This window comes from Cheilinus undulatus, linkage group 8, assembly GCF_018320785.1.
Source record: "Cheilinus undulatus linkage group 8, ASM1832078v1, whole genome shotgun sequence".
Lineage (NCBI taxonomy): Eukaryota > Metazoa > Chordata > Actinopteri > Labriformes > Labridae > Cheilinus > Cheilinus undulatus.
The window spans coordinates 35,331,248-35,355,148 of record NC_054872.1 but is presented as its reverse complement, the minus strand read 5'-3'; the positions used below and the strand labels follow the sequence as shown (position 1 = coordinate 35,355,148).

At 42.3% G+C, this 23,901-nt stretch overlaps 1 protein-coding gene across 2 annotated transcripts in view; it reads left to right on the top strand.

Moving 5' to 3' along the window:
- Positions 1-1,557: 1,557 nt before the first annotated feature.
- The window catches only part of bcam (basal cell adhesion molecule (Lutheran blood group)), an 80,526-nt gene continuing 58,182 nt past the window's right edge, over positions 1,558-23,901 (top strand). For both annotated transcript variants that reach the window (XM_041793555.1, XM_041793554.1), the window contains exon 1: positions 1,558-1,812. In XM_041793555.1, coding sequence (XP_041649489.1) covers positions 1,749-1,812 — 64 coding nt within the window. In that variant the 5' untranslated portion in view covers positions 1,558-1,748. The remainder of the gene's footprint in view (positions 1,813-23,901) is intronic.

The window sequence follows — 23,901 nt, the reverse complement described above, 5'->3', positions numbered from 1 at the left end:
GGTTAATTCCTGTGTCTCATGTTTTAATTTTACTCCCTGTGTTTGAGTTTCACTCCTTGGTTCTTTGTATCCTCCTGTGTTTTCAGTGTTTCTGTAGTTTAGCTTCTTGTGTTCAGTTTTCAGTCCTTGTGTGCTTCTTGTGTTAGGCCCCATGTTTCCTGTTTTATTTTGTAGTTGCCTTCCCTTGTGTGTGATTCCAGTTTTGCTTCCTGCCTGAGTTTCCCTCCACTTTGGTTATCCTTCACCAGTTTCACCTGTGTCTGATTGTCCACACCTGTCTGCCATTGTTAATCACTCCCTGTGTATATAAGCTCTGTGTCTCCCTGTGTCTGTGTCGGTTTATTGCATATGTCTTCCCCGTGCTTGTTACTCCTCGTGCTTCCTCGTGCTCCTTTGGATTTTGTTTTGTTTCTTTGATTTTGATTCCAGTGTTTTTGTTCAAGTAAGTTCTTTTGTTTCATTAAATCCTTTTTATCTGCATTTGGGTCCTCCATTTTGAGTTTTTTCCCGTAATCCTCGTGACATGAATTGTTGGTGAATTGAATCGTAGCTTGTGAATTGAGATTTAAATGGAATCATCTTGGACAGAGAGATTCACACCCCTAGCAGCTATAAAACATCGTCGGCTCAAAACGCTGCATCATCAGCTCTAGACGTGCCCTTAAACAGGTAGCTCAGTTGTGGTAGGAAAGCAAATCCCCCGCTGCACTCTGCTGCCATGCCGAGTCAAACCAAGTAGAGCCAAGTCGCTTGATGTAATGTAAAAGCCCCATAACTGAATGAAACACCAGCAAGAGAGAGTTTCCCACTTGTCAACCTTGGCTGCCTTTTTGCTGCCCATCAGCCTGCACGCTTGACTTGTAGGGCTTAAGTAGGTTTAGGGATTTCTTCACTGAGCGCTTATTGTTTTAGTAGGGCACTATCTTGTGTTTACTTCAAATTTATAAATTACACTTAGCCTAGAGACATGTTAAAATATTTAGATGGGGAGAGTTTGAGTTATGATGCCTTTTTATGAGCTGATGAAGTAGCTACTGCTGGGTATCTATATTTCAGATATGGGTGTGTCCTGCAGTTGAGATGTTTCAAAATATTTTGTTCACAGATATGATTACGTGGTAAGGGGTCTCATATTAGTCTTTGCCTGAGGCCTCCAGTCCAAATGACTAAACCTGCCCCTGATTCTGTTAATGGGAACACAACATGCATGTGAGCTTGTGTGAGTTTAAACCCCCATTTTTCAGTAAATTTTTAACACCCTGTACTTGTTTTATCTTTCGGATGCGTGATTGGAGTAGCTATGAGTCAGAGAGCCTCATGATAAAATCACTTTTAACTTCCTTTAAAGAAATCCAGCGGGCCCCAGTAGACCTGCGCGATTAGTCAAGCAGGTCTTTTCACTGCAACAGAGAGAGCGAGAGAGAGAGATAGAGCAAGAGAGAGAGAGAGAGAGAGGGGAAGGGAGGGGGCTGTATTGGGAGGGGGTCACCTTTTGTGCAAATATATCAACCAAGAAGAGTACCAGCAGCATCAGATTTCTGTGAGTGTGTGTGTGAGGGAGAGTAAGAGGCACTCGTTTGCAGAGAGAGAGAGAGAGAGAGAGAGAGAGAGGAGAAAGAGAGGGAGAAGTCCAGAAAGCTTAGGAGCATTGAGAGAAGAAAGAAGACTTGCTGCTGCCACATTTACAACATTTTTTCCAACCAAAAACAAAGTGAATACTGCTCCTTGAGAAACTTGGAAGTGCAAGCATGGACGGGATAACATTTGGACGCACCTCGCTGCTGTGCACCTTGCTGCTGTGGGCATTTCAAGGTAAGTGACACTGCTCGGTTCAACTTAAAAACACACAGAAAGTAACTTTAACACGCTTTTAATACCTAAGGGGTTGTTTTCGTGGCTTCTGGCGACACATTTTTCAACTTTGCTGTTTCGCGGAGTTTGGGGTCCACAGCTAACAGGACAAACCTGTCCGAACATGTCGCGGTTAGAAGCGGCTCTTTTAAGTTCTTTTAGTCATTCAAACACTTTGTAGATTTGGTTGTTTGTGCTAAAAAATGTTAAAAAGCCACTTGTAATATGCGTCGATATATGAGGTTGTGATAAAAGCAGGTGTGAGCCGGAATTTTCTCGAAAAAGAGACAAGTCCGCTTGTTTTGGCTAGTTGTCGAACTGCTGCGCTACAGGCTTCAGGTGGAGGCTTATCTTAACAGAGGTATTTTTAAAGGTTTAATGGCGGCTGTAGCACTTTTGGGGTTCTGTGCTTGCTTTGCTGCACTTCTTTTAGCGCTAAAGACTGCAGCAGCAGCAGCACGCCGTTATTCGAAGCGGACACCGCCTCCAATGCAACACATCCTCTACAAGTCAGCAGGACCTGTTTGCTGCCAGGGTACATCACATTTCAGAAAACTAGCAAATTGGCTTCAAATATAAACCTCTGAAAATGGCTTCCAAGATATTTTTACACATGGCTTTTTGCCCCCTAACCTAATGAAATGAGGGGCTTTTATTTTGTAGCCCGGTCTCATTCATGCTGCCCTGTCTGTCTGTCTGCTGCCTGGCTGCAGTTTCCAGCGCTCTTTGATGTCTGATCTGCGGGATTTGCGTCTCCTTTGCTGGCAGTGTGCCTCACCCTGAGCACCCCTGGGTGCTGCCAGAGAGACTAAGCCAATTTAAATTCAACCTGACTTAGGCCTTATAAGAACTTTGTCAAAGAGAAGTTTTTTGATCACTGCCCAGAATGGAATATCCACTTTTTTTAAAGAGTTGCTGGAGAAGTTTTTTTTTTCCGGCCATGAATTTATCATGGAGATTTATCCCCAATGATTACCTTCTAACTGGTTTGTGGCACCACTAGGGAGGTTGTGGTTTTACTGCAGGCAGTTTTATGGTGTTTCAAACTTCTTTTAGTGTCACCATAATATTTCAGCTAATAACCTTATAAAATATGTAACATATTATGTGTTTGATGTGTGCATGTTTTATGTCTTTGACTTAGAAATATGCCTCATCCTCAAGAGAGGTTCTTACTATGTTTGTGTGTAGAGACTGATTTTTCCAGAATACTTTGGACATTTTTTAAAAGTTATTTCAAACTAATTCGATGCCGGTGCAGACAGCCTGTGGTGGTTTGAAGAAGGATGAGCCGCAGGGCGGGGCTGAGCTGATGGGCGAATCCCATTTCCCTGTTCTCCATCACTTCTTTTCTCCCTGACAGTCTTCCTTTATAATTCTCATCCACTTGCAGCTCTGCATTCACCAATTAATTTTTTCTAACTGAAAGCCTAGCTTTTCCAGCATACAGTATACATCTGAGTTTACCTACTTCTATTAAATTTCACAGATCTTCTTCACGCCTCCCCCTTCCCTCCTTCTTGCCCTTAGAGACAGTTGTTGTGCTTTGCTGTCTGTCTACCCTTCATGCAGCCTTTTTACAGCTGCTGAAAAGTGCCTTGTAATTGATGGATGCTGTGTAGATCACACATCACTCCATACAGCTGTGGAGCATTGATTTTAGGTTTCAGCTCCAGGGGCTGACCTCACCCAGTTCCTCATGCTGCCCAGAAATCTTGGCTTAAACAAGTCATTATTTAACTCTAGTGGTGATTTCCTCAAAGAAAAATCGCACAAACCCCTCCAACTATCTCCCCTCTCTCTCTTTCTCTGCATACTTTTGTCTAATAATAGCAGCTCTTGCTGGGTCTAGCTGGGATTCTGTCACACAGACCCACATTCTCTCAGCTGCTGGTCTTCACTTCCAACCTGCAGCTATATTAGCTCTGAGCGCACGAAATAGAACCAGGGGACACACAACACCCAGATGTGTGTCATCTACTTAAAGTGTGACACACACATTTCAAGCATGTTTTACTGCAGTCGTGTATGTTGTGACACATGGATATGGGGCGCCCCAAGGTGCCCAGCATGCCTGTGCCCAGGATCAGGGGGACCTTTTGACCCACTCATCCAGACATGTTGGTAAAAAGCTCCTAAGATGCCATTTGTTGCTGCACCGGCAGCGGTTTGCAGTATTTTAGGTGGTACAATAATATCTCGGCCTCTTTAAGTTGGAAATTTTCTGAGGTAGTGTTGAAGAAAATAAACCCTCTTAAGGAAGTTTCAAGGTTACGAAGAACAAATAACACCAACTGTGTTTCAAGGGAGTAAAGAACTTCACATTGACTGCCCTAGTTTTGCTCTGTATTTTTTGAGACTTTACCAAGGACAAAAAGAACAAAGTGACATGAAAGTAAAGACAGAAGTCAAATGCTCAGATTAGTCTGAGTTAAACTGTAGACACTCCAAAGTGGTCAGAAACAGGTGGAAAGAATTGAAGTGACAAGCATCAGCTGACTTCAAGGTGCTAGAGTCTAACATGCAGCGTCAGCTTCTTTGTCTCTCGCCGCCTTAATTCCCACAGTCATTTCCTCACTTTTAATTTCTGTCCCCCCCTGCCAGCATGGACTCAAAAGTTCCCCCCTGCAGACATGTGTAATTATTGTGGTATTAGGGCCAGAAAAAGAGCCATTTAGACATGAGGAGATAAAAGCCAGGGGACCTCTTTTGCAGCTATCCCGGGGCAGTTAGTTTTATGGTGACACCTTTTTAACACCTTTTTGATACCTTGGTTATGTTCATTCAAGAACACTCCTGTAGTTCATTTCAACATTTTTATTGCAAAATGGATATACAGTTTTACTTGGCTCTGCTCAAAAGATGCTCCCTGGGTTAGTCAAGCAGCATGCTTTGACTTTCCAAGGAGTGCATAGCTAGAAACCCCCATATGGATAGATACATTTATGACAATCTGTAATGAATATAATAAAATAAGTTCAGAGCATTTAATCCATAGTAGCATGAATCTGAATGAGGGTGCAACACGCTTTATGCTATAAAAGAGGTGGCTGGGGTGGAGGAGGTTAAGCTTTGCCAACAGCAGCATGGTGCGCCAGCATTAATGATTAGTGATTGGGATTGGTGGGAAGTATCTCATATTTAAGTACATCACTGTGCTGAGAGAAAGAGCTGTGATTGGATGGCCATCAGCTGGGCGTATGATTACTATGTCCTGCATGAACTAATGCTAAGCCTCATAAAGCTGAAGCTTTTTTATTTACCTAGACAGGTGCTTGGGAGTACCAATTGCAAAGCCGTTTAATTGACCAGATTCTGTGTCTGTCATCAGGCAGATCTATCTAGCAAAACTCCAAGCTGATTGGACCAATCAGCATCATTTGAGGAAAAAGAGGTGGTAGCTTGAGACCTTGTTAATTTGAAGTGGCTGGCAGCCAGTGACAACTGCTATCATGATTTGCTTGGATGTAGCTATAGCATAGTGTCAGTTTTGCAGGAGCAGACAACATTTCTTTACTAAAAGATAATTAAAGAACAACATAGAAGTTTTTCTTGTTGTAAAGAAAAAACACCACTCTACTGATAGTGAACACCTAATACATCAGATGTTTTGTTGCCCTGATTGGCCAAATGTAACAGACAGACAGAACATGTGTTTTGTTTTTCCTGATTTAAGGTTCTGCCCTTTCCAAACACCTTGTATGGGGTGTTGCCCAGGTGGATGTGAAATATCCAACTCTGCGGGTTTGTGCAGTTCAGACAATAAAGATGACTTTGCTTGCAATTTTTGTTCATTGCAAACAATTAAGTTACTAATATGTGGTGCCTAGGACTTCTGTATATCCAGTTTAACATTCTATTATTGTGACAATCCTAGTGCACTCAGAAATTAGTTAAACTTAGCATTAGTTCATGCAGGACATAATAGCTATATGCCAAATTGTGATCAGCTGATGGCCAGCTGATCCCAATTATCGCCTCCCAGCTCCCACAGCCAATCACAGCTCTTTCTCTCAACACTTGATGCACTTCTCCCTTATCCCTGCTTGCATTAATGCTGACGCACCGTACTGCTGCTGGCAAAGCTTAACCTCCTCCACCCCAGCCACCTCTTTTGTAGCTGAAAGCTTGTTGCACCCTCATTCAGATTCATGCTACTATGGATTAATTGATTTTGAACTTATTTTATTATATTATTTATTATATTCATTCATTAAATGTATCTATCCATGTGGGGGTTTCTAGCTATGCACACCTTGGAAAGTCAAAGCATGCTGCTTGACTAACCCAGGGAGCATCTCTTGAGGATAGCCTTCTCTGCCGCCGTATATCCATTTTGCAATAAAACAGTTAAATGTGTTCCTGGATGAAAGCATGTAAGTGATTTACAGGTTGCTACATTCCTGGATTATTCATACAGATCCAAACACTGAGTAATCTTTACATGGTTGCATGTTGATTTAGAGCCCCAAGCTGCAGGATTCTGCATGTTACACAACTCTGAAAACCTTAGCTCATATTGCAGTGAGTGACAGATTGACAGGGGCTGCTTTGGGAGAACAAGTCCATGTTTGCCCCCTTGTCTTCATGCCTCTGGCAGGAGCGGGACCTTGGAATGGCTGGGACTATAGTTATTGAGGTGATTTATCCCCCTCCTTGTGTGTTTTCTGTGTGTTTGTGACAGTGAAGGCACCAGGATGGAATGAGTGGCATTTCTGTGGACACGTCGCAGCTCGCTGTGTGATGTGCGTTTATTTGTCATCACCTCAAATTCTATTGTAAGGGGGCTTCCTTTTCTCGCTTTAAACACCCCCTCTCTGACCGCAAGTCAGAGGCCGTAATCCACGCACAAACACGCAGAGACAAAGCAGCTCTTGAGTGGAGGTTTTACAGGTGCAAAGTTGGAGTTTGTCGCAGGCAGGGTGCATTCTTGTGGTCTGACTGTGGTTCACTCGAGCGAACAAGCAGGGGGCACTGGTTAAACATTAGTCAGTGAAAATAAAGGGAATGTTCTGGATGTTAGGAAGTTTTAAGAAGGGGATTTGAACTCGCCAGTGTTTCTCACACCCACTAGTGCTAAGTATTTGACATGATTGACACATTAAAGTCAGTTCAAACAGGCTAATAGCACACTGATGCTGAAGTGAGCATGCAGTTGGCATGGATAGCAGCTGGGGCTTCCTGCATGTGCTTAATCTGGGTTTGAAGTCAGTTAGGAAGAGTGATTTGGTTCAGGAAAGTTTATCCTCCTTTTTCATCCCTATATCCTCTTCGGAGGCTCAAAGCTGCTACTCACATCTGTGATTACACATCCACAGGTACTCATGCATAAGTGTAGTGTTGCTTCTGTTTCCATCACTTTTTGTCTTTGCCTCCTTCTCAGAAACTTTTATGGGTAGTCTTTGAAAGGATTGTGTGTTTACTTGCTGTGCTGTTGTCTTTCCCCAGCGTGCTTTTGTAAAGGTCACAGCATCATGAGAGTGCCCTGCTGTGTATTAGTGGGAGGAGGCTCTGTTTGCTTTTTACGCCCATTCCTGGAGCTCTTCCTCGACAGATTTATAGCCACTATTGATGCTCTTAGAATAAAACTAGCCATCCTCCCCTGCTTGGCATACTCGGGTTTTAAGATAAATTCCTAAATATTATGTGCCTACGCCCTGTCTGTGCTGCTTTATAGCCTTAACAACCTGCCCTGGATAGACAGAAGGTGAACAAGCGGCCGGTTGTTAGGGTTTGTTCTTTTGCTTTGAGGATGCTCTCTTGTCATTAGTCATAGGGAGGAAAAGGAGGAAGGAAGCAGGGAGGAAGGGACGCAGGGAGAGAGATCAAGGGATGGGATGAGACATGATTACAGCTGACTATTGTGTTGCCACCGTGCAGCCTTGTTGTTCCTGTCTCGGGGGAGGAAGATGATGGCGGTGGGTAATTTCAAATGCAGCCTTGAAAAGAAGCTTCATGTCTATGTGTATGTGGGTGCGTCCTTGTCTTTTCATTTGTGTACTGGTGTTCGTGGGGGAGGCGAGGCAGGTTAGGGAGCAAAATTGTAAATTCAAAAAGCTCTTTGGAGAGATGAGGTTAAGTGCTGCCAATCCATTTAGAAGCAGAGTGTTTGAGGAAGATGTGCATAAGAGCCTCTGGTTTTGCATGTGTTTAAGATGGGAGTATACAAAGTGAATGGTTTTAACTTGAGTTTTCTCTTAGGTGGCTTTCACACTAGGGGCCCGGTGCCGGATCCAAGTGCACTTGAGCCCAAAGTCCAGTTTGTTTGGGTAATGTGAGTGCAAACGAATCACGCCTGGGCACTGGGTCAGGGCCCACTTTAGGAGGTGGTCTCAGGCGCAATTTAAGTGGACTCTGGCACGGTTTGGATGAGATGTGAATGCAACCGCGCTCGGATACAGGACAGAGCGCTGTATCAGCTTATGACATCATCATAAAAACTAAACTTCTTTCCACAGCGTGGCAGTTTGTTCACATTTTTCCTCAATAAAGGGTGGAAATGATCAGAATCCAGCCAATAAACGGTCGGTTGTGACTCACCTTACTTGAACACAAGTTGGAGTCAGTGAGAGGAGGTGCAAAGGCAATAAAAGTCTCCTGTCACCTCAAAAACCTGCGCAGCACGAACCCATTTAATCCTCTGAGCTGTAGTAGATGTGCAGATACAAAGAGTGAAGTTGCTGGCATCTTAAAAGTGATTTTAATTTTCCATGGCTGCAGGATGGACTTTTTGCCGGGTCAAAACGAAAATAATCTTTGCTCAGGTCATGACCCCAGTGGTTGCCATGAAAGCTTCTTCTCTCTCCTTCTTGTTGGGGTTGTAAACCAGCTGTGTGCAAACCGCCACCTGCTGTTTCAGACTGAGTAAATATGCAAGTGGGCCCTGGCACGGTTCAATGTTGCTAGTGTGAAAGCAAGCCAACGGGGAAGGGGGAGGGGGAGGAATCATGCCGCAGCGCGGTTCGAAACAACTGGGCCTAATGTGAAAGTGCCCTTAGTGTGTTGAAGGAATGAAACAGTCTGGTTTTTATGCTAACTGTGATAAAATTTCACCATGTTACCACACTGTTCAAATTTTAATTATCATTAAATCCATACGTGATGACTGTGCTTTAATATCACAGTAAATAGCATGCAGGGGTTGTAGTAATGCTATCTGCTCACTGTGTTAGCGGCACCCAGGCTTAAGTGTTGATAGGCTAGTACCTCATGTCAGTGAGAGAATGAGTGTTGTATTCAGAACATGATATTGTAGAGGGACAAAATAAAGCCAGAGGGGAAGACACTTTGCAGTGGAAACTGAGTAGTACACTTTCTGATTAATCAATTTGATAAATTATCAGTAATATAAAATGCAGATACTTATAATCGGCATATTGCCAGACATCGGCCTCAGTGATTGGCTGGGCCAATGATCAGTTGATCTCCACTACTTACCTATCATTAAAAAAAAAAAAAAAAAAAAAAAAAAAAAAAAAAAAAAAAGGCCTTAGATCCCAGTCAATTGCTCTATTAAAACTGTAATGAAGCCTCCGGCCACTAGTAGCCACTATAGCTTCAGTTATGGCTGCTGCCTTCCTGTCAGAGCTTTCTCCCTGCACTTCGCCAAAGGTAAATATGAGAGGCTTAGCAGTAAGCATGTCATAGGAACAATGCTGTATGACAGTTATGTAACCAGAAAAAGGAACTAAAGTTGTATGTAGGCTGTTGGGGTTTTACTCACATCTCACTACCTAACTGAAGTGGTGATCAACCACATTAAGCATAAGATAATAATCTGCAAAGAGGAACAAAGTCTGGCAGGGCTAGCTGCTAACTTTAGCCTCATCCCTGTGAATAATTTGACTGTTTTCTTTGCATTTTGTCTTCTTTAGTGTAGTTGGCTTGACACAATTAAAATGCATTTTTAGCCCAAAAAGGAAATAGAGGCCTTGGAACATCCTTAGTATTGATAGTATTGATAAGGACTCAGACAGATAAAGGGTTGATAATATGACATCAACCAAGACTTCCTTATTAACTTAGTACCTTTGCTAATACACATTAGATAAGGTTTTCATGTTTGCTGTTAATATGTTCATATTTTAATGTTCTAATACAAAAAGTGTGTTTTGCTTTTTGCTGCTAATTTGATTTTTATCATTCTTCAGTGTGAAACTGATCATTGTGATATTTTAGGTCACAATAACGGCGATATGGAAATGTAATATTGGTACATCTTCAGTGTGTAGTTAAACAGCAATGTCGTGCTGTCGTGTTCATGTTTTCTGCTGCAATAACAACTTTTATCCCAAAAATCTTGTCATGTCCAGCTGTTTGGATCAATCAAACGTAATAAATCAAACAAATGAGATACAGGCAGAGATAGCAGCATTGAGGATCAGACAGGCGGAGTACTCCAGGATTGGGGGATACCAATTAGGAATGGGGAATGTCACCAAAAAAACCTGGATCTGGAGCCAAGGAGATCATTTTCCTGGCAGCAGAGCAGAAATCCTAACCCCTGCGCCCCTCCAACCCTAAACCCTCCATCTGACTGTTGGCTGGCAGAGCGTCCTCTGGGAGCCCCGCAAGCTGTTGCTTTTCAGACATCAACAGTTGCCTCAGCAGCAGTTGTTGAATGCACCCCACTAAAAAAAAAGAGCCCTGTCACCCCTCCTTTCTTCACACACACACTTGGGTTCCATTACCACCTCGTGTCTGTCCTCACCGCCAGCTCAGCTCTGCACTGCGTGGGGGGAGGAGAGAGTCCAACTGTATGTTTGCTGTGAAAGAACCCCTGACATGTTTGTCCCTTACTAGTAAATATCTCTGAAAAATCACTGCTCAGGGTTTTAAACACTTCCCGTGTGGGCAGAGAGATATACTTAAAAGACACCTTTAACCCAGTTATTCTTACTTCCTAAGGAGTGGTTTCATAAATTTTACCCAGGGGCCTCAGGGGATTCTTTTCCTTCCTTATCACTATCGCATAACGATAACCATAGAATGAGGGTGACATAGAGTTCACCAGGCTGCAGAATATCTCTGTTTACACTTCTTTAGAAAAAAGTAAACTTGAGCTAATTTACGCAAACCGCTGCCTCAAGAGTACGTCCAAACCAAGATCATTACTTTTCTCTCTCTTAAGCCACTTCTCATGTCCAATCTCTCCTCTACATCTGTCAGATGACATTCCTGCGCCGCCGCTGACTTTAATCTAGTTAATGGTTAAGCAGCGGTGGTTAACCTCTCCACTGAGGATAGTCACTGTTTGACAATGAGATCTTATTGCTTTAACTGGGCCGGGGGGACCTGAGAGACAGGAGTGAGAACATTAATCCTCCATGCTGGGAAGGAAGAGGAGAAGCAGAAGGTGGAGGAGGGGAAGAAGGGTCATGGAGGTATTTAGGATGTGATGTTTGCAGATTGTGTTACGGCATCCTAACTACATAAATTCTCATTTGCACCATGTCAAATTCAGCAGCTTGATCTCGCAGTGGGCTTCAAAATATGATGATGAAAATCTTAATGATAACATTTCAGATTTTCTTATGTTGAACTTGTTTTTCTTTGTTTTGCAAGTTGTTGATATTTAAAAATGGTCAAAGTTAAACCACAAAATCATCCCAGTTCAGTTTAGTCCAACTATAATAGTTTGGCCTGAGATAAGTATTATGCAGTATTCAGTGTTTTAAGTCCCCAAAGTGTAATCTGAGTTGTGATTGTATTACTGAAAGTCCAAACTCAACCCTCTTTATCAGGGCAAGTCCTGGACAGTTAAAATTTGAGGCTGCCCTGTTTTCCCCTAAATGGTACTTTCACATGTTTTTGCCTCTTTATGCATCCTGAAAGTAACGGTGAACCGTGCAGAGCCTGTCGATTAACCAGATTCCATGACTTCAACTTGAAACATGCCAGGACAGCATCAAAAATTGAAGCTATAGAGTTACTCCAGCAACATACTTTAAGCAGTTGTTTGCTGCCAAAAGTCACAATATTTTACGAGTTACGTGTGAAAATTACTCAGTCAAAATCACATTAGCTATTGTTTGCACCGTCACACTGTGTTCAATGTATAAATAAAAATGACTGCGTATTAATTTAATGTTTAATATGCTAAATATCCTTTTTTAAAATAAATATAGAAGATACTTTTAATTTAGAGGTTGTAAAGTGTCTTCTAAAATGGTGTAGAGTTTTCTTTATTAAAATGTCTTTCAAAAGACCCTTTTGTTAAAAATGAAAAGATTTAGAAATAAAGTATTGCAGTGTTCTCTCACTGGACATTCCATTACTCATTTGAAGCCTTATTTGCACATTAATATAAATATCTAATCAGCCAATCACATGGTAGCAACCAGTGCATTCAAGACATGGTGTTGGGGAACCACTGAAGTTCAAACTGAACATCAAAATTGGAAAGAAAGGTGAATTAAGTGACTTTGAAAGCACCATGTTTTTGGCTGTTTTGCAGGCTTTTATGCCAAATTCAGACTCTGCAATTTAAATGCTGCAACAGAAAAAAAAGAGTCATCAGACCAGGCAATGATTTTCCAGTCTTTTGTCCAATTTCAGTGAGCCCATGAGAATTTAGTCTCAGGTTCCCGCTCTTATGACAGGAGTGTTATCCGGGTGTAGTCAATCTGCTCCAAGGGTTGATATGAGAGATTCAGAGATGTTCTTCTGCATACCTAAGTTCTAACAAGGAGTTATTTACTGTAGTTACTGTTGCCTGTCTGACTATTCTCCTTTTAACTCTACGGTCAACAAGGTATTTTGGCCCATAAGAGCTGCCGCTCTCTGGCTTTCTGGATCATTTCCTGTAAACCCTAGAGATGGTTTTCTGTGAAAATCCCAGTAGATTAGCAGGTTGTGAAATACTTAGACTAGTCTGTCAACAACCATGGTATGTCCAAAGCCACTGAGATCATCTTTTTACCCCGTTCTGATGCTCAGTTTGGTTGTTCTGACCATATCTACATGCCTGAAAGCATTGGTTGCTGCCATGTGTCTGGCTGGTAAGATATTTGGTTGTATTGCGTGGTCCAAATACTCTTGGTTGTCTTTGTTGGCTGTTTGCAATGACTTCATGTCTGTGTGTGAGAAAAGGGGGTTCCCCATGTTACCTGAGAGCCAGGCCTGACTGTCATGACTAAAAAGATCTGGTGTCAGCTCTCAGGCCTTCCTCATCAGGTGACCTGCCCGAGGACTTCTTTGTGTTGCCGAGGTTTCACTTACCTGAGCCCCTCTGAAGCATCGAGCACAGCGCTAAAGTTTCTCCTGCTCGTCTCTGCTCGTGTGAACTTGACTTTGAGAGGAGTAAAGTTACTCTGCTCTGACTGTTAATGTTCTCCTCCAGTCACATCCTCTTCTTAACTTTAGCTTGAGTCTCCTTTTTCTCTCTGTTAGTTACATTCCTCCCTGGAATTCGCTCGTTGCTGTCTTTAACCGCATTGTGCTTCATGCCCAGCTGTGTGAATTATCACTTTTATCACCATGTTTTTTATTCTCTTCAGCTCTCACTCTCATCTGTCTCTCTCCTCTTCTAACTTAGCCTCCTGCTCCTTCCATCATCTGTCTCTCATCCCCACCAGGGACCGGAGTAAAGTACATGAGTCCCTCTGACCATGTGCTGTCTAATCATCACAATAACCTGAACAGAAGGCGCCACATGAAGCAGGGTGTCTGAAATCCCTGGTGATTTTTAGCCGTAGAAGAAGGTAATCTTTTCTTTTTGACTGACAGTACAGTTAATGACGGTTGTCAAAAAGACTTAAACTCACTTTTGTTGGTGCTGCTGTGTTTTTAAAGCTGTGCCAGTTGAGAGTAGCACCGGTGGAAGATAAAGTCCATTCTTCAGGCTTGTTTTTAACGTCAGTTTGAGCTGAATTTCCTGTGCTGTTTTTCATCTTCTTCTATTACAGTAATTCAAGAAGAGTCAAGTTTCATAGCTTCATTTTGATTTTGTGTACCAGGAAAACAGAACAAGCTTGCTCCTGGTCCATATGAATATTTAATCAAAAATCAATAGTATTCAATTGGGTTATGACTCCATCAGGCTAAATGATTCCCAATTACATGTCCCTGCAATCTGCAGCACTGGCAATGTGACGGATAGTTATTGTGAGGATAATGTTGGACTTACAGAGTAGCTAACTGATTTAGTGTCCTGTAATTGAGGGCTAAAACGATTATAACATCAGTGTTTTGCCTCAAGAGCATTTTGCAATCAGCCCTGGTGGTCATGTTTTGGAGGCAAGGCTATCTTTAGTTAATGATTATTTAAACTGCATGCTTATAAAGCGGAAGTTAGCTAGCATACGGTAGATAATCTCTGTTTTGTTTGCCGCTTCATGGCGCTCTAAGAGACACTGAAAGGTCCAGGATAGGCAGCTAAGAGGACCCCCTTTGATCTGCACTCACATCAACCACATGCACTCATGCACATGCACATACACACACTTAAAGATTTGTCTCCATGGAGAATGATGAAAGATGTACCAACTCCCTCTGTCAATTAGCTGTTTGGAGTGTGTGCTACACTGTGTGTCTGTGTTTTTGTGTGCCCGTGCTTTGAAAGCGGTGTGCGAGGGTGGGGTTGGTTAATGGAAGGGGCCGAGAGGACACATGTTCAATAATAAGGCCTGACAAAGGGGGACAGGCAGAGGGAGGATGGGAGGATGATGGAGCAGTCAGAGCTTTTCATTACATCTCTCTGCTACTTAAGGCTGAAAATCAATATCATTGTATTAATGAGAGTGTTGTGCTACATTGAAATAAGCTTTTCTCAATGCCAGAGTTTAAACTTTGATTAGATTCTTTAAAAAAAAACATCAGTGATTGTTGAGATACCACTGGAAGTAAAAACCAAAGTGTATTTCTTTTGCAATTTTTACAGTTCTTTCTCTTCAACTGTGGCAGCTCGTCATTAGAAAAATCACTGAATAGCTGACGTTTTTTAAGATCTATTTGTGGGCTTATTATGCCTTTTTTCTTAGAAGACGACGGTGGATAGAGTGGGAAAAAGGGATAAGGGAGTGGAGGAGAGACATGCAGGAAAGGAGCCGCAGGCAGGACTTGAACCACTAGACTATTTGTGCCCCATGATCTGAAAACTTTAAAGGCTTTCTAACTTTTTTAACTGGGACAAGACATACAGGGATGAGAATCGAGAACCGGTTCCAGTTTGTTCAATCCATCAACACCATTTACTTTTAATCTTAACCTTTCCTTCATGTGGCAGTCAGCAAAGCGAGCAAGAACAGAGAAGTCGAGGAGGTAACCATGATGATGGTCACAAAAACAGGCTAAAGCGGTCGAAGGTGTGACTTGATTTGCAAAGGAATGTGCAACTTGCAACGTCTGTCAAACAGTCATTTCCTGCAAGCCATGCATCTTGTTGAATAAGAACTGTGAATTTTGTTCAAAAGTTCAATTTCAGAGATCCAGGATCCAGGATCCAGAGACTAGTTTAATATTTATTTTAAGGTTTTATCTTCTAAAGAAAATGAGCAGTAGTATTGTATTCTAATTCAAGTTCAGAGATTTAAGATCGTGAGAGCAGTTTGTTTCAACTCAGACATTTCCAACAAAAATAGAATTTTTGCATATTTCACCATCTTCTCCTCTCAAACACTTGATGTTTAACATTTGTAGTTTTCAAAACTGTTTATTATAGCCAATGTCAGTTCTCACCCCTAAAAATATGACTATATTATTAAGCATATGGTAAGTATCTAAAATTCTCATTCTTGTTTTTGACACCTTTAACCAATTTTTGCCACTTTTTAACTGCTTTCTACGATTTCACCACCCATTTTTTTTAGACTTTTAGACTTTCTAACTTTATTTTTGCCACTTTATTCAGGTTGCATATAAAATATGGTTATCACACAATAGACTACGGTTTTGCTGATCTCCATGGGCCCCTGATATGGCTGGGCTGCAGAAAGCTCTCCCCTTTATCCCCCCTTATGGGCGGCCTTGCCGGGGGTTAGCCTAGAGACTATGTCCATGCCCCAGATGCAGTCACAGCGGCCTCTGGTCTAAGTCAGTCAGTTCTTTTCTCACTTTTCTCTCTCCCCAGTTTTCAACCCTATGCACCGTCCTGTTGATAAAAGCATAAAAATGAATACGCGAAAGCAAACAGCCATACTCTCTTTTCCTGGTATTTTCCTTCCAGACACATCGTATATTTTGTCTGTGAAGTCAGGGTAGGCTAATCTGAGAACGAAGCAGGAAATATTTGGGGAAATGCACCACAAGCAAGTGACTGGAGGTGATGTTTATACCCTGGAACCAGCACATGATAACAAACTGCATGTGTTGGACTGATGCAATCTCCATTTACAGGATTAAACAACTTTCTGTTTGCTGTATGCTCTCGACAGACTCTGTTGCTTCAGTCGCCATGTCAGTGTAGTTGCTCTGACACCATGTCTTGCTTTCTGAGATCCATCTCATCTTCCATTTGATTGGGATAATGTCTCTCTCTATGAGGTGTATGTTTGAACAGAAAACAGGAAGATTTTAGGAGAAGTCTGCCCTAAATTTTTCTAAAATTTTCCAGGGAACATGTATGAAAACAGCCTAAGTGGGAATGGCAGTCTCATGTGAAAAGTTGACCTATATATAAGTATAAATATGTTGTTTCGTATGCATTGGCCTCAAGTGTTAGCGCCAGCGTGAGAGCCAAGTGTGTTCTTCTCAGCTCAGACGTAGTGCAGCCATGGGACTCCTCATCGCTGCAGCTTTTAATGTATTTTTCAGAGGACTTTGTCTCTCTGCACCTGAACAAGGCTACATTGTTAAAACATTCCTGTAGGCTGTTGGAATGCAGGTATTAATACTGGGCTGATTACACATGCATACGGCAGAGAGAGAGGAGGAGGAGAGGGCAGGAAAGAGAGGAAGGAAAAAGGAATGGAGAGGAGGTGTGGAGTGAAGGGAGTGGAGGAAGGAGGCACAGTGAAAGGGTGACAAATGGAGGTACTAGTTTGTGTTTACAGTGTGATTGTACACGCATGAGTGGTAACACGTCTGTATGCAGGTGCTTAAGTAATGCGTCATACATGTGAGGAGTCTGTGTCTGGAATGTGTACCCCATTAAGTGAACTAACGCCGCTGTTTGTGTGTGACAAAGCAGTAAGTTAGTGTGTGTGACAGGCCCCCGCTGGTGTGTGTGTGGGCAGCCGTCACTGTGAGCAGTCAGGGCTGTAAGGAGCATGTGAACGTTACTTCAGCCCCGACATGAACTGGAATCTGGACTTAACAGAGGTTATAAATAGGTGTGTGTGTCCCCAATCACACATCGATGGCAGTACCAGCTGGCGACGGGACAGGGGTGGACTTTAGGAGAGCCGACTGCCACATTTAGTGAGGTTGCACATCAGAGCCAGCTCTTGTTCTCCTTCATTTCTCCTGTATTTCTCTCTTAGAAGCCTCAGTTTTTGGCCCAAACATGCCTCAAGTTCTTCACAGTACTCTACATACTGTCAGACTTCAGTGTAATGTCTCAGTTTGGGAACTGTTAAGCATGTGCAGAACGTCTATGCCAGTTTTGGGCTGATTTAGGTGTGTATGCAAGAGTTAATTGATCCCCAGCCATGTTACAGTATATGGGTGTGTCAGCTCAACTTGGTACTAATTAAATAGAACTAACATGCTTCCATGTGTTTACAAAAGTAGTTTAATCAATCCAACATAATAAATAGATTTTTTCTCACAGTGTTTTAAAGTACAGAATGTTAAAATTTCATGTATAAGATGTCATGAAACACATCACAACGCTCAACACTGCCCAAGTGACTGCTGGGCGTATTGCAACATGTGGATCAAATCCACAAGCTTTGAGAGAACCTGCAGAAAAGAGTATGGACACTGCATCTGCATGAAACACAGAGCATAAAGCAGCCTGTAGAGTTAAAGAACAAAACTAAGAACCTAGATAGGAGGCAACAACATCCCTATGCTTCAAATCAAATGATGTTGATTGCTGACAGGCAGTGCACTTAGGCAGTGCAAGAGGTTTAAATATAACTATATTTGTTAGTTTTTCTATCCTTATCATCAACATCAAAGGCTCAGCCGTCATCATGAACCAACATCTTTTTCTTTCTTTTCCCTTTGACCAAAATTAAAATCACATTTGCAGAACTCAAGCGAGAGTCAGTCAAATACCCGCACCAGCATCAGCAAAGCTTCTGATGAAGCAGTATAGACATCTGCTCTTGTCAATTCAGTACCCACTGCAAAATTTATTAGCTCTCCCAAAACATCAAACTGATCCGTCTTCTAAAAAACAGTAGCCTACAAAGATTTTTTCATGGCTGCCTCTTGCAGCTTCAGATTTGCAGCAGCAGAGAATATCTTAATGAAAGTGAATGATTTTGTGGCCTTTGTAACAGTTCTTGCTGGCACATTGCCTAAAATGTATTCATTTCCTATAACTCCTAATAGCATTAAATATTTCACTGAGGTTCTTTACAGAAAGTATGTTTTTATCACTATTTGTTTTTTCCTCCTTGTTTGGAATAATTTATATGATAAATACATTTCCTGCTGGTAATTTTTTCCCAGTTTGCATTGTGTCACATGGAGCCTCCGTGGTTGTGGCTCCTGGCTCGCCAGCTGGTGCTATATGATCCAGGCTGTCAGGGTTAGAGCCAGTTTTTGGCAAGGAAGTCAGCAAAGTAAAGCCAGCCAAAAAAATCCACCATCCACTGCCTACACCCTCTTCTCAAGCCCCTCACCCACACACACCCCCTACCTCGCCCCATCTGTTTGTGGTAGATGGTGAGTGTGTGCATGTGGCGCTGGTTTGGGGGGCAGTTGGTGCAACGGTTCAGGAGAGCATCCAAGCCGGGCCCACCATCGGCATTACGGGGCAAACAAAGTCAGAGCTCAGTATGCCGCAGTAACCCCAAGCTAATGCTAATTTCCTTGGAAAATCAGTGAGAAATGCTACATGCTAGGAGACATGGGCCTTATGGTCACATTTCTATCAGCCAAACAATGGCATGCTTGTCTTCCTGCAGTTCCCACCTGTTCTACTCCCTCGCTTTGGCTTAATCCAAGTATCAGAGCAGGACCTTGTGTCCTTCAAAGAACACTTTCTCTTTTTCTACACCCACTCTGTTCTGCCTTTCTTTCTGCCTTCTCCCAGCAGGCAGGTTTGGCATTTTTAACAGGACAAAAGAAACAGTGGCAGTGACTGAGAAAGAGGAGAGACAGCTGGATGGTCGTGTACTCCAGATCATGTTGCAAGTCTGTGGCTCTTTCTCTCCGTGTCCTCATTTCTTTCTCTCACTGTCTGCTCAACCTTCCCTTTCTTTTGACACTTTCACTTTCTTCCAGATCCTCTGTCTTTCTGTCTTTTCTCATACCACATCCCTTTGATTCTCTCTCTCCCTCTTTCTCTCTGCTTTCACTTTCTTCTTTGAATTTCCATCTTTTCCCACTCCACTCGGCGGTCAGAGCCCCTGCAGTGGATTATCAGTCAGTTGACTCACAGAGGGCAGCCAAAGCCTCCAGTACAAACATGAGACAATATCCAAATGATTGGCTGCTTGGCTGTGGACCGTGGAAACAAGCCTCCATATCAGTCTGAGCCAGGCCCAGTCCACTGGTCTGCCCATAAACCACATTAGCCGGTTACACTGACACACTGCAGCGCTCCTGTTTGTTTGAAGCAGCTGGTTTGGCTGTAGCACGGCACAAGATGGAATGAATTATCAGATAAATACAGAAGCTGCTGTTGGTTATTTTTTCACGAGGCACGTGGGTAGAAGGAGAAGTCTAGACTGTAGAAGTTGTTCAGAGTTATGCTAATAATGTTGTTGAGACTTTCTGTTCAGGTATTTTGGGCTGTAAGTTTTGATTTCCATCTGTTTCAATGACTATATATAGAGATGGATGATGTGTCTTCATCTTCTCTTGGTGTACAAAGTGAGGCCAAAATATCCATTCATGACAGATGCACGTGTGACACCATTTAGAGCCAGTCTTGTCTGTTTTTAAATGCTGCCTCTTCTACCAATCAAAATGCACATCTTACAACTACAGTTGATGATGAGTCTGTTTGTGTCAATTTGATCTTCACATAGTTGCTCCAGTTGTCCTTGATACCTCTCAGAAGACTTTGTGGGTGTACTACTTTGAACTGGTGCCATGAAAAAATCATAAACATGCACATATTTTCTATAAAATCCCCAAATGTTTAGCCAAGTCATCATATGGGGACATTTGCTGAACTCCATTCACCTCAGAAGTCGAATGTTGGAGCTGGGAATGAAGTCACACCCAAGTTGAATACCGGCCCTTTGCTACAAGCTTTAAGCCTTGTGATGCTTTGTTAAAGCCCCACAATAAAGTGCACACACTAAAACTTTGTAAATAAGTCAAAAGGCACAGCTTCAGTGCTCCCTTTATTGTGTTGTGTGGCTTATCACCTCACATACGCACCGGTGCGCAGAGATGCTGAGCCATGATGCAGTTATTTGGGGAAAAAAACAACACCCCTTTTCATGTAAATTGGTCTTTTTGCAATAAGCATCTAATGTTGAGGATGATATCAGCATGGCATGACAGAGTAAATATTAGCCTACTGTCTGCGACAGCTGAATGAATTGCGCTGCACTTTTTTGAAGCACAAACTTTCCAGAGATCAGGAAACAATTTCACCTCTGTATGACTTTAAAATAAATAAATGATGACAAATGATGTGTGTATAATGTTGGAAAATATTACTCCGACACTCCTATTACTAAGCCATAACAAGGAGTTAAATCAGTCAGGGACTCACAGCTGCTTTTTATGCATGACAAGGATGCGATGTTTTCTAAGTGTTTCCTTCATTCAAATAGGAATCTTAATCAGGGTGGTGCTTACATGAACATATCAATTGCCTTTAATTAAACACACTGGCTGTTATTCTGAATATTTAACATGGATTGTCAGAATTCTTGTGGGATGAGGGCAGGACTTGACACACCTGTTGCAGCTGGGGGCGGGAGTGGATGGCATGTGCTGTGAGAGCGGGTCAGAAATCCAGAGGGGGTGGGCGGAGAGGGGTTAATAAAATAGTCCTGTGCAGGGCTGTAGTTTAATTTTCCAATGAAAAGGCTGAGAGAGGTTTAGAAAAATATTAAGCTCCAAATATTTTGACTTCACTTATGAATAGCTCTCATCTTGTCCATATTTTTATACAGTCTATGATCTGTACCAAATTAAAAATTCACTTGAATTTTATCACATAGTTCAGACCCATGCTAACGACTGTCAAGCACTGTCAATGCATTTTTTCTATTTTTTCTGTTACTTATTTGATATTTTGTGGCGAAGCACCCATATTGTGCAAACTGTTCTGGAAGAAGCAACCATTTGGTGTGAACAGAGGGTGAAGAGCATCTGCTAAATGAATGTAATACCACTTTAAACAAGGGAACACCTTCTCCTGCAGCTACTGGGTATTGATGGCCCATCTGCTTCTACTCGTGCACGGCTGAAACTTTAATCTGGAGTGTTATCCCCAAGTGTTTCCTCCATGTGTGTCCCTACTTCGCCTGCCACCTTGGCCTGATGCTCATTATGTGTATATTCTGGGGGCTTCTCTGCCCCCCGACTATCACTTGTGAGCTGAAGAGTTGAAGTCATGGAAGAATCCCTGAGCTCTGCTGATGATAGCTCCCACATCGCCTGTCCGTCAGCTCGGCTCTCTTCTCTTCCACATTCCTCAGCTCACACTTCTTTAACTCTTCACCTCTTCCTGGATTTGACAGCCCCTACTTCTCCTCCACTTTCCTGTCCTTTCTCTTCTCCCTTCACCCCTTCCTGCCATGTACCTGTATGGACAAGCTTCTGCCTGCCTCTGCAAACTCCATCTCAAACGCCATTGTACCCTCCCCACCATAAATGTCAAAATTCGCCCAAGGGTCCCCAGCACACTCGCAGAATGTGTAATTGTAAGCCAGCCATTACAAAAGAGAGCTGTTCTCAAATGACATTTGGTGACATACAGACTCTTTGAGAAAACCCACATTTATGACTCACGTTAAAACAATGACTAAAACCCTGAAAGTGTTAATCCAAAAGCCCACTCATGCCTCATGCTTTGGTTTAAAAAAAAAAAAAAAAACCTTTTTAACAAACCGGTCTGTGATTTTGGACACAGTGTGATGAATAATGAATGAATGATGCTGTTAGGAGGTCCAGCCATGCAGCCGCTGCTGAAGCCTTTGAGTTCATCTAATTGAAACAAGTTCAAAAGTGTCAGGTCTGCTTTTATCTCCATCTTGTTTCCTTTATCCCTCCCTCCCCCGCTCTTATAATGAAAAGCAATGACTGGCAGCCCTAAATATAGTCATACATGTCCAATATTATGAGGGCACATTTGATTTTAGAGCTGTCTTATTTTTTTCCTGCAGTTTTCATTAAAAGATAAATGTTTTGATAGATTTCCTTTCTTTATTATCTTTGTCCCTTATTTCCAAAAATGGCTAAAAGAGCAAGCAACACTTGTAGGAAGCTTTATCATACCATCTTAATCTCACTCAGAATAGTCTCCTCTAGCCAGCTACCCTCCATCTAACCCCACCCCGCCTCTCTCCACACGTCCATGCCTCCCTTTCTCCTCGTCTTTTCTCCCTCCCTCCCTTTTCTCCTCAAACACTCAAACATCTCTACATTGTTACCAGATGCTCAGAGTTGGAGAAGATGGATGAGATGGTGCCAGGGTAGCAGAGGTGTTGATAGTAAAGCTTCAACACCTTTGCATACTTCCAGAAGCCTCCTTTCACACAAACCTAAAGACATGCACTCATAGATGCATCATCGTATTTTACTTTCCACCATGATACTTGGTACCAAAATACCTGCAGTTGCAACACCTACCTAGACCATCTGCTGCTGTAAACACCTACAACAAGTCTCGTCTATTTAGAGAGAAGTTTTCTGCCTGGATAAAGCTTGCTAAATAATGCTCAGTTCTATTTTATTTAATCCTGTTTAAACATTGACTGTATGAAACATGGGCATCGTCTTGGTGATGTCAGCTACTGGTTTCTGAAACAGAGTTTTGAAGCTCAATGGTGGCATTCACCGTTTCAGAAATACTGTCTCAAACTAACTAATGGCAGATATTAGCTTCCTACTAAAGAGTTGCAACACAAGCTGCATTTCCATTACAGTTTTTTGCAAAATAAAAGCAGTATTTCTTATATGTCGACTGAGTACAATTGCGCTTTGAATGTGTTTCCATTGAAGGGAGTTTTGGGCAAAAGTCTCGTAATTCTTGTTAAATCTCATCTTGCGACACTCCACTGAAAGGAAGCTGGATGCTCAAAACCTGTTGCGTGTTGGTACGGTTATGATTAAATCTACAGCGGTTGCCTTGACAGCTTTGAACTGAAGACGAAGGCAACGGAAGATAGCTCAGAGGCAAAATCTGCATGTATAGCAAAAGCCACGAGGGCGTTAGTATGATGTCAAGAAAAGTCTTGGTCTCCTCTTCTGTCCACATGTGCCGTGCCATGTCTCGGAGTGAACTGGTCATGTGACACCATACGTTACGTCCTGTGATGTGTAAATACTGAAAAGGTGTTTGCATTGCACTTTTGCAGTATATTTCTATATCAAAACATCTGAAAAGCCTCCTCATGAGAGCGTTAAAGCTTTCTACCGATATTTGAAAGTTTTTTTTAAATCTGGGTGTTTCCATTACCAGTTTTTTATTGCGCTATTTAGATTTTGCACATTTCTAAGGGAAATGGAAACGCAGTTACACTCATCTGTCAGTCAGTATCAGTGTCAGTTTGGCCTCTGGCTATGCATGACTTGGTCTGTCTTGATATAAAGTTGTTAAAATAATCACCCATTAACACAAAGATCCCATGTGAAACAAGTAACACCCCTCCCAAACAAATCTACCAGCTAAAATTCCTTGGCTATCACTTAGTGGGTCGGGACCCAAAAGTGGGCCGCTAAGCCATTTGAACTGGGCTGTAGATGTGTGCCTGGAAAAAAAAATGAGCCAAAATTTTGAGAGGTTTGAATCCCATTTGGTTGACAAGG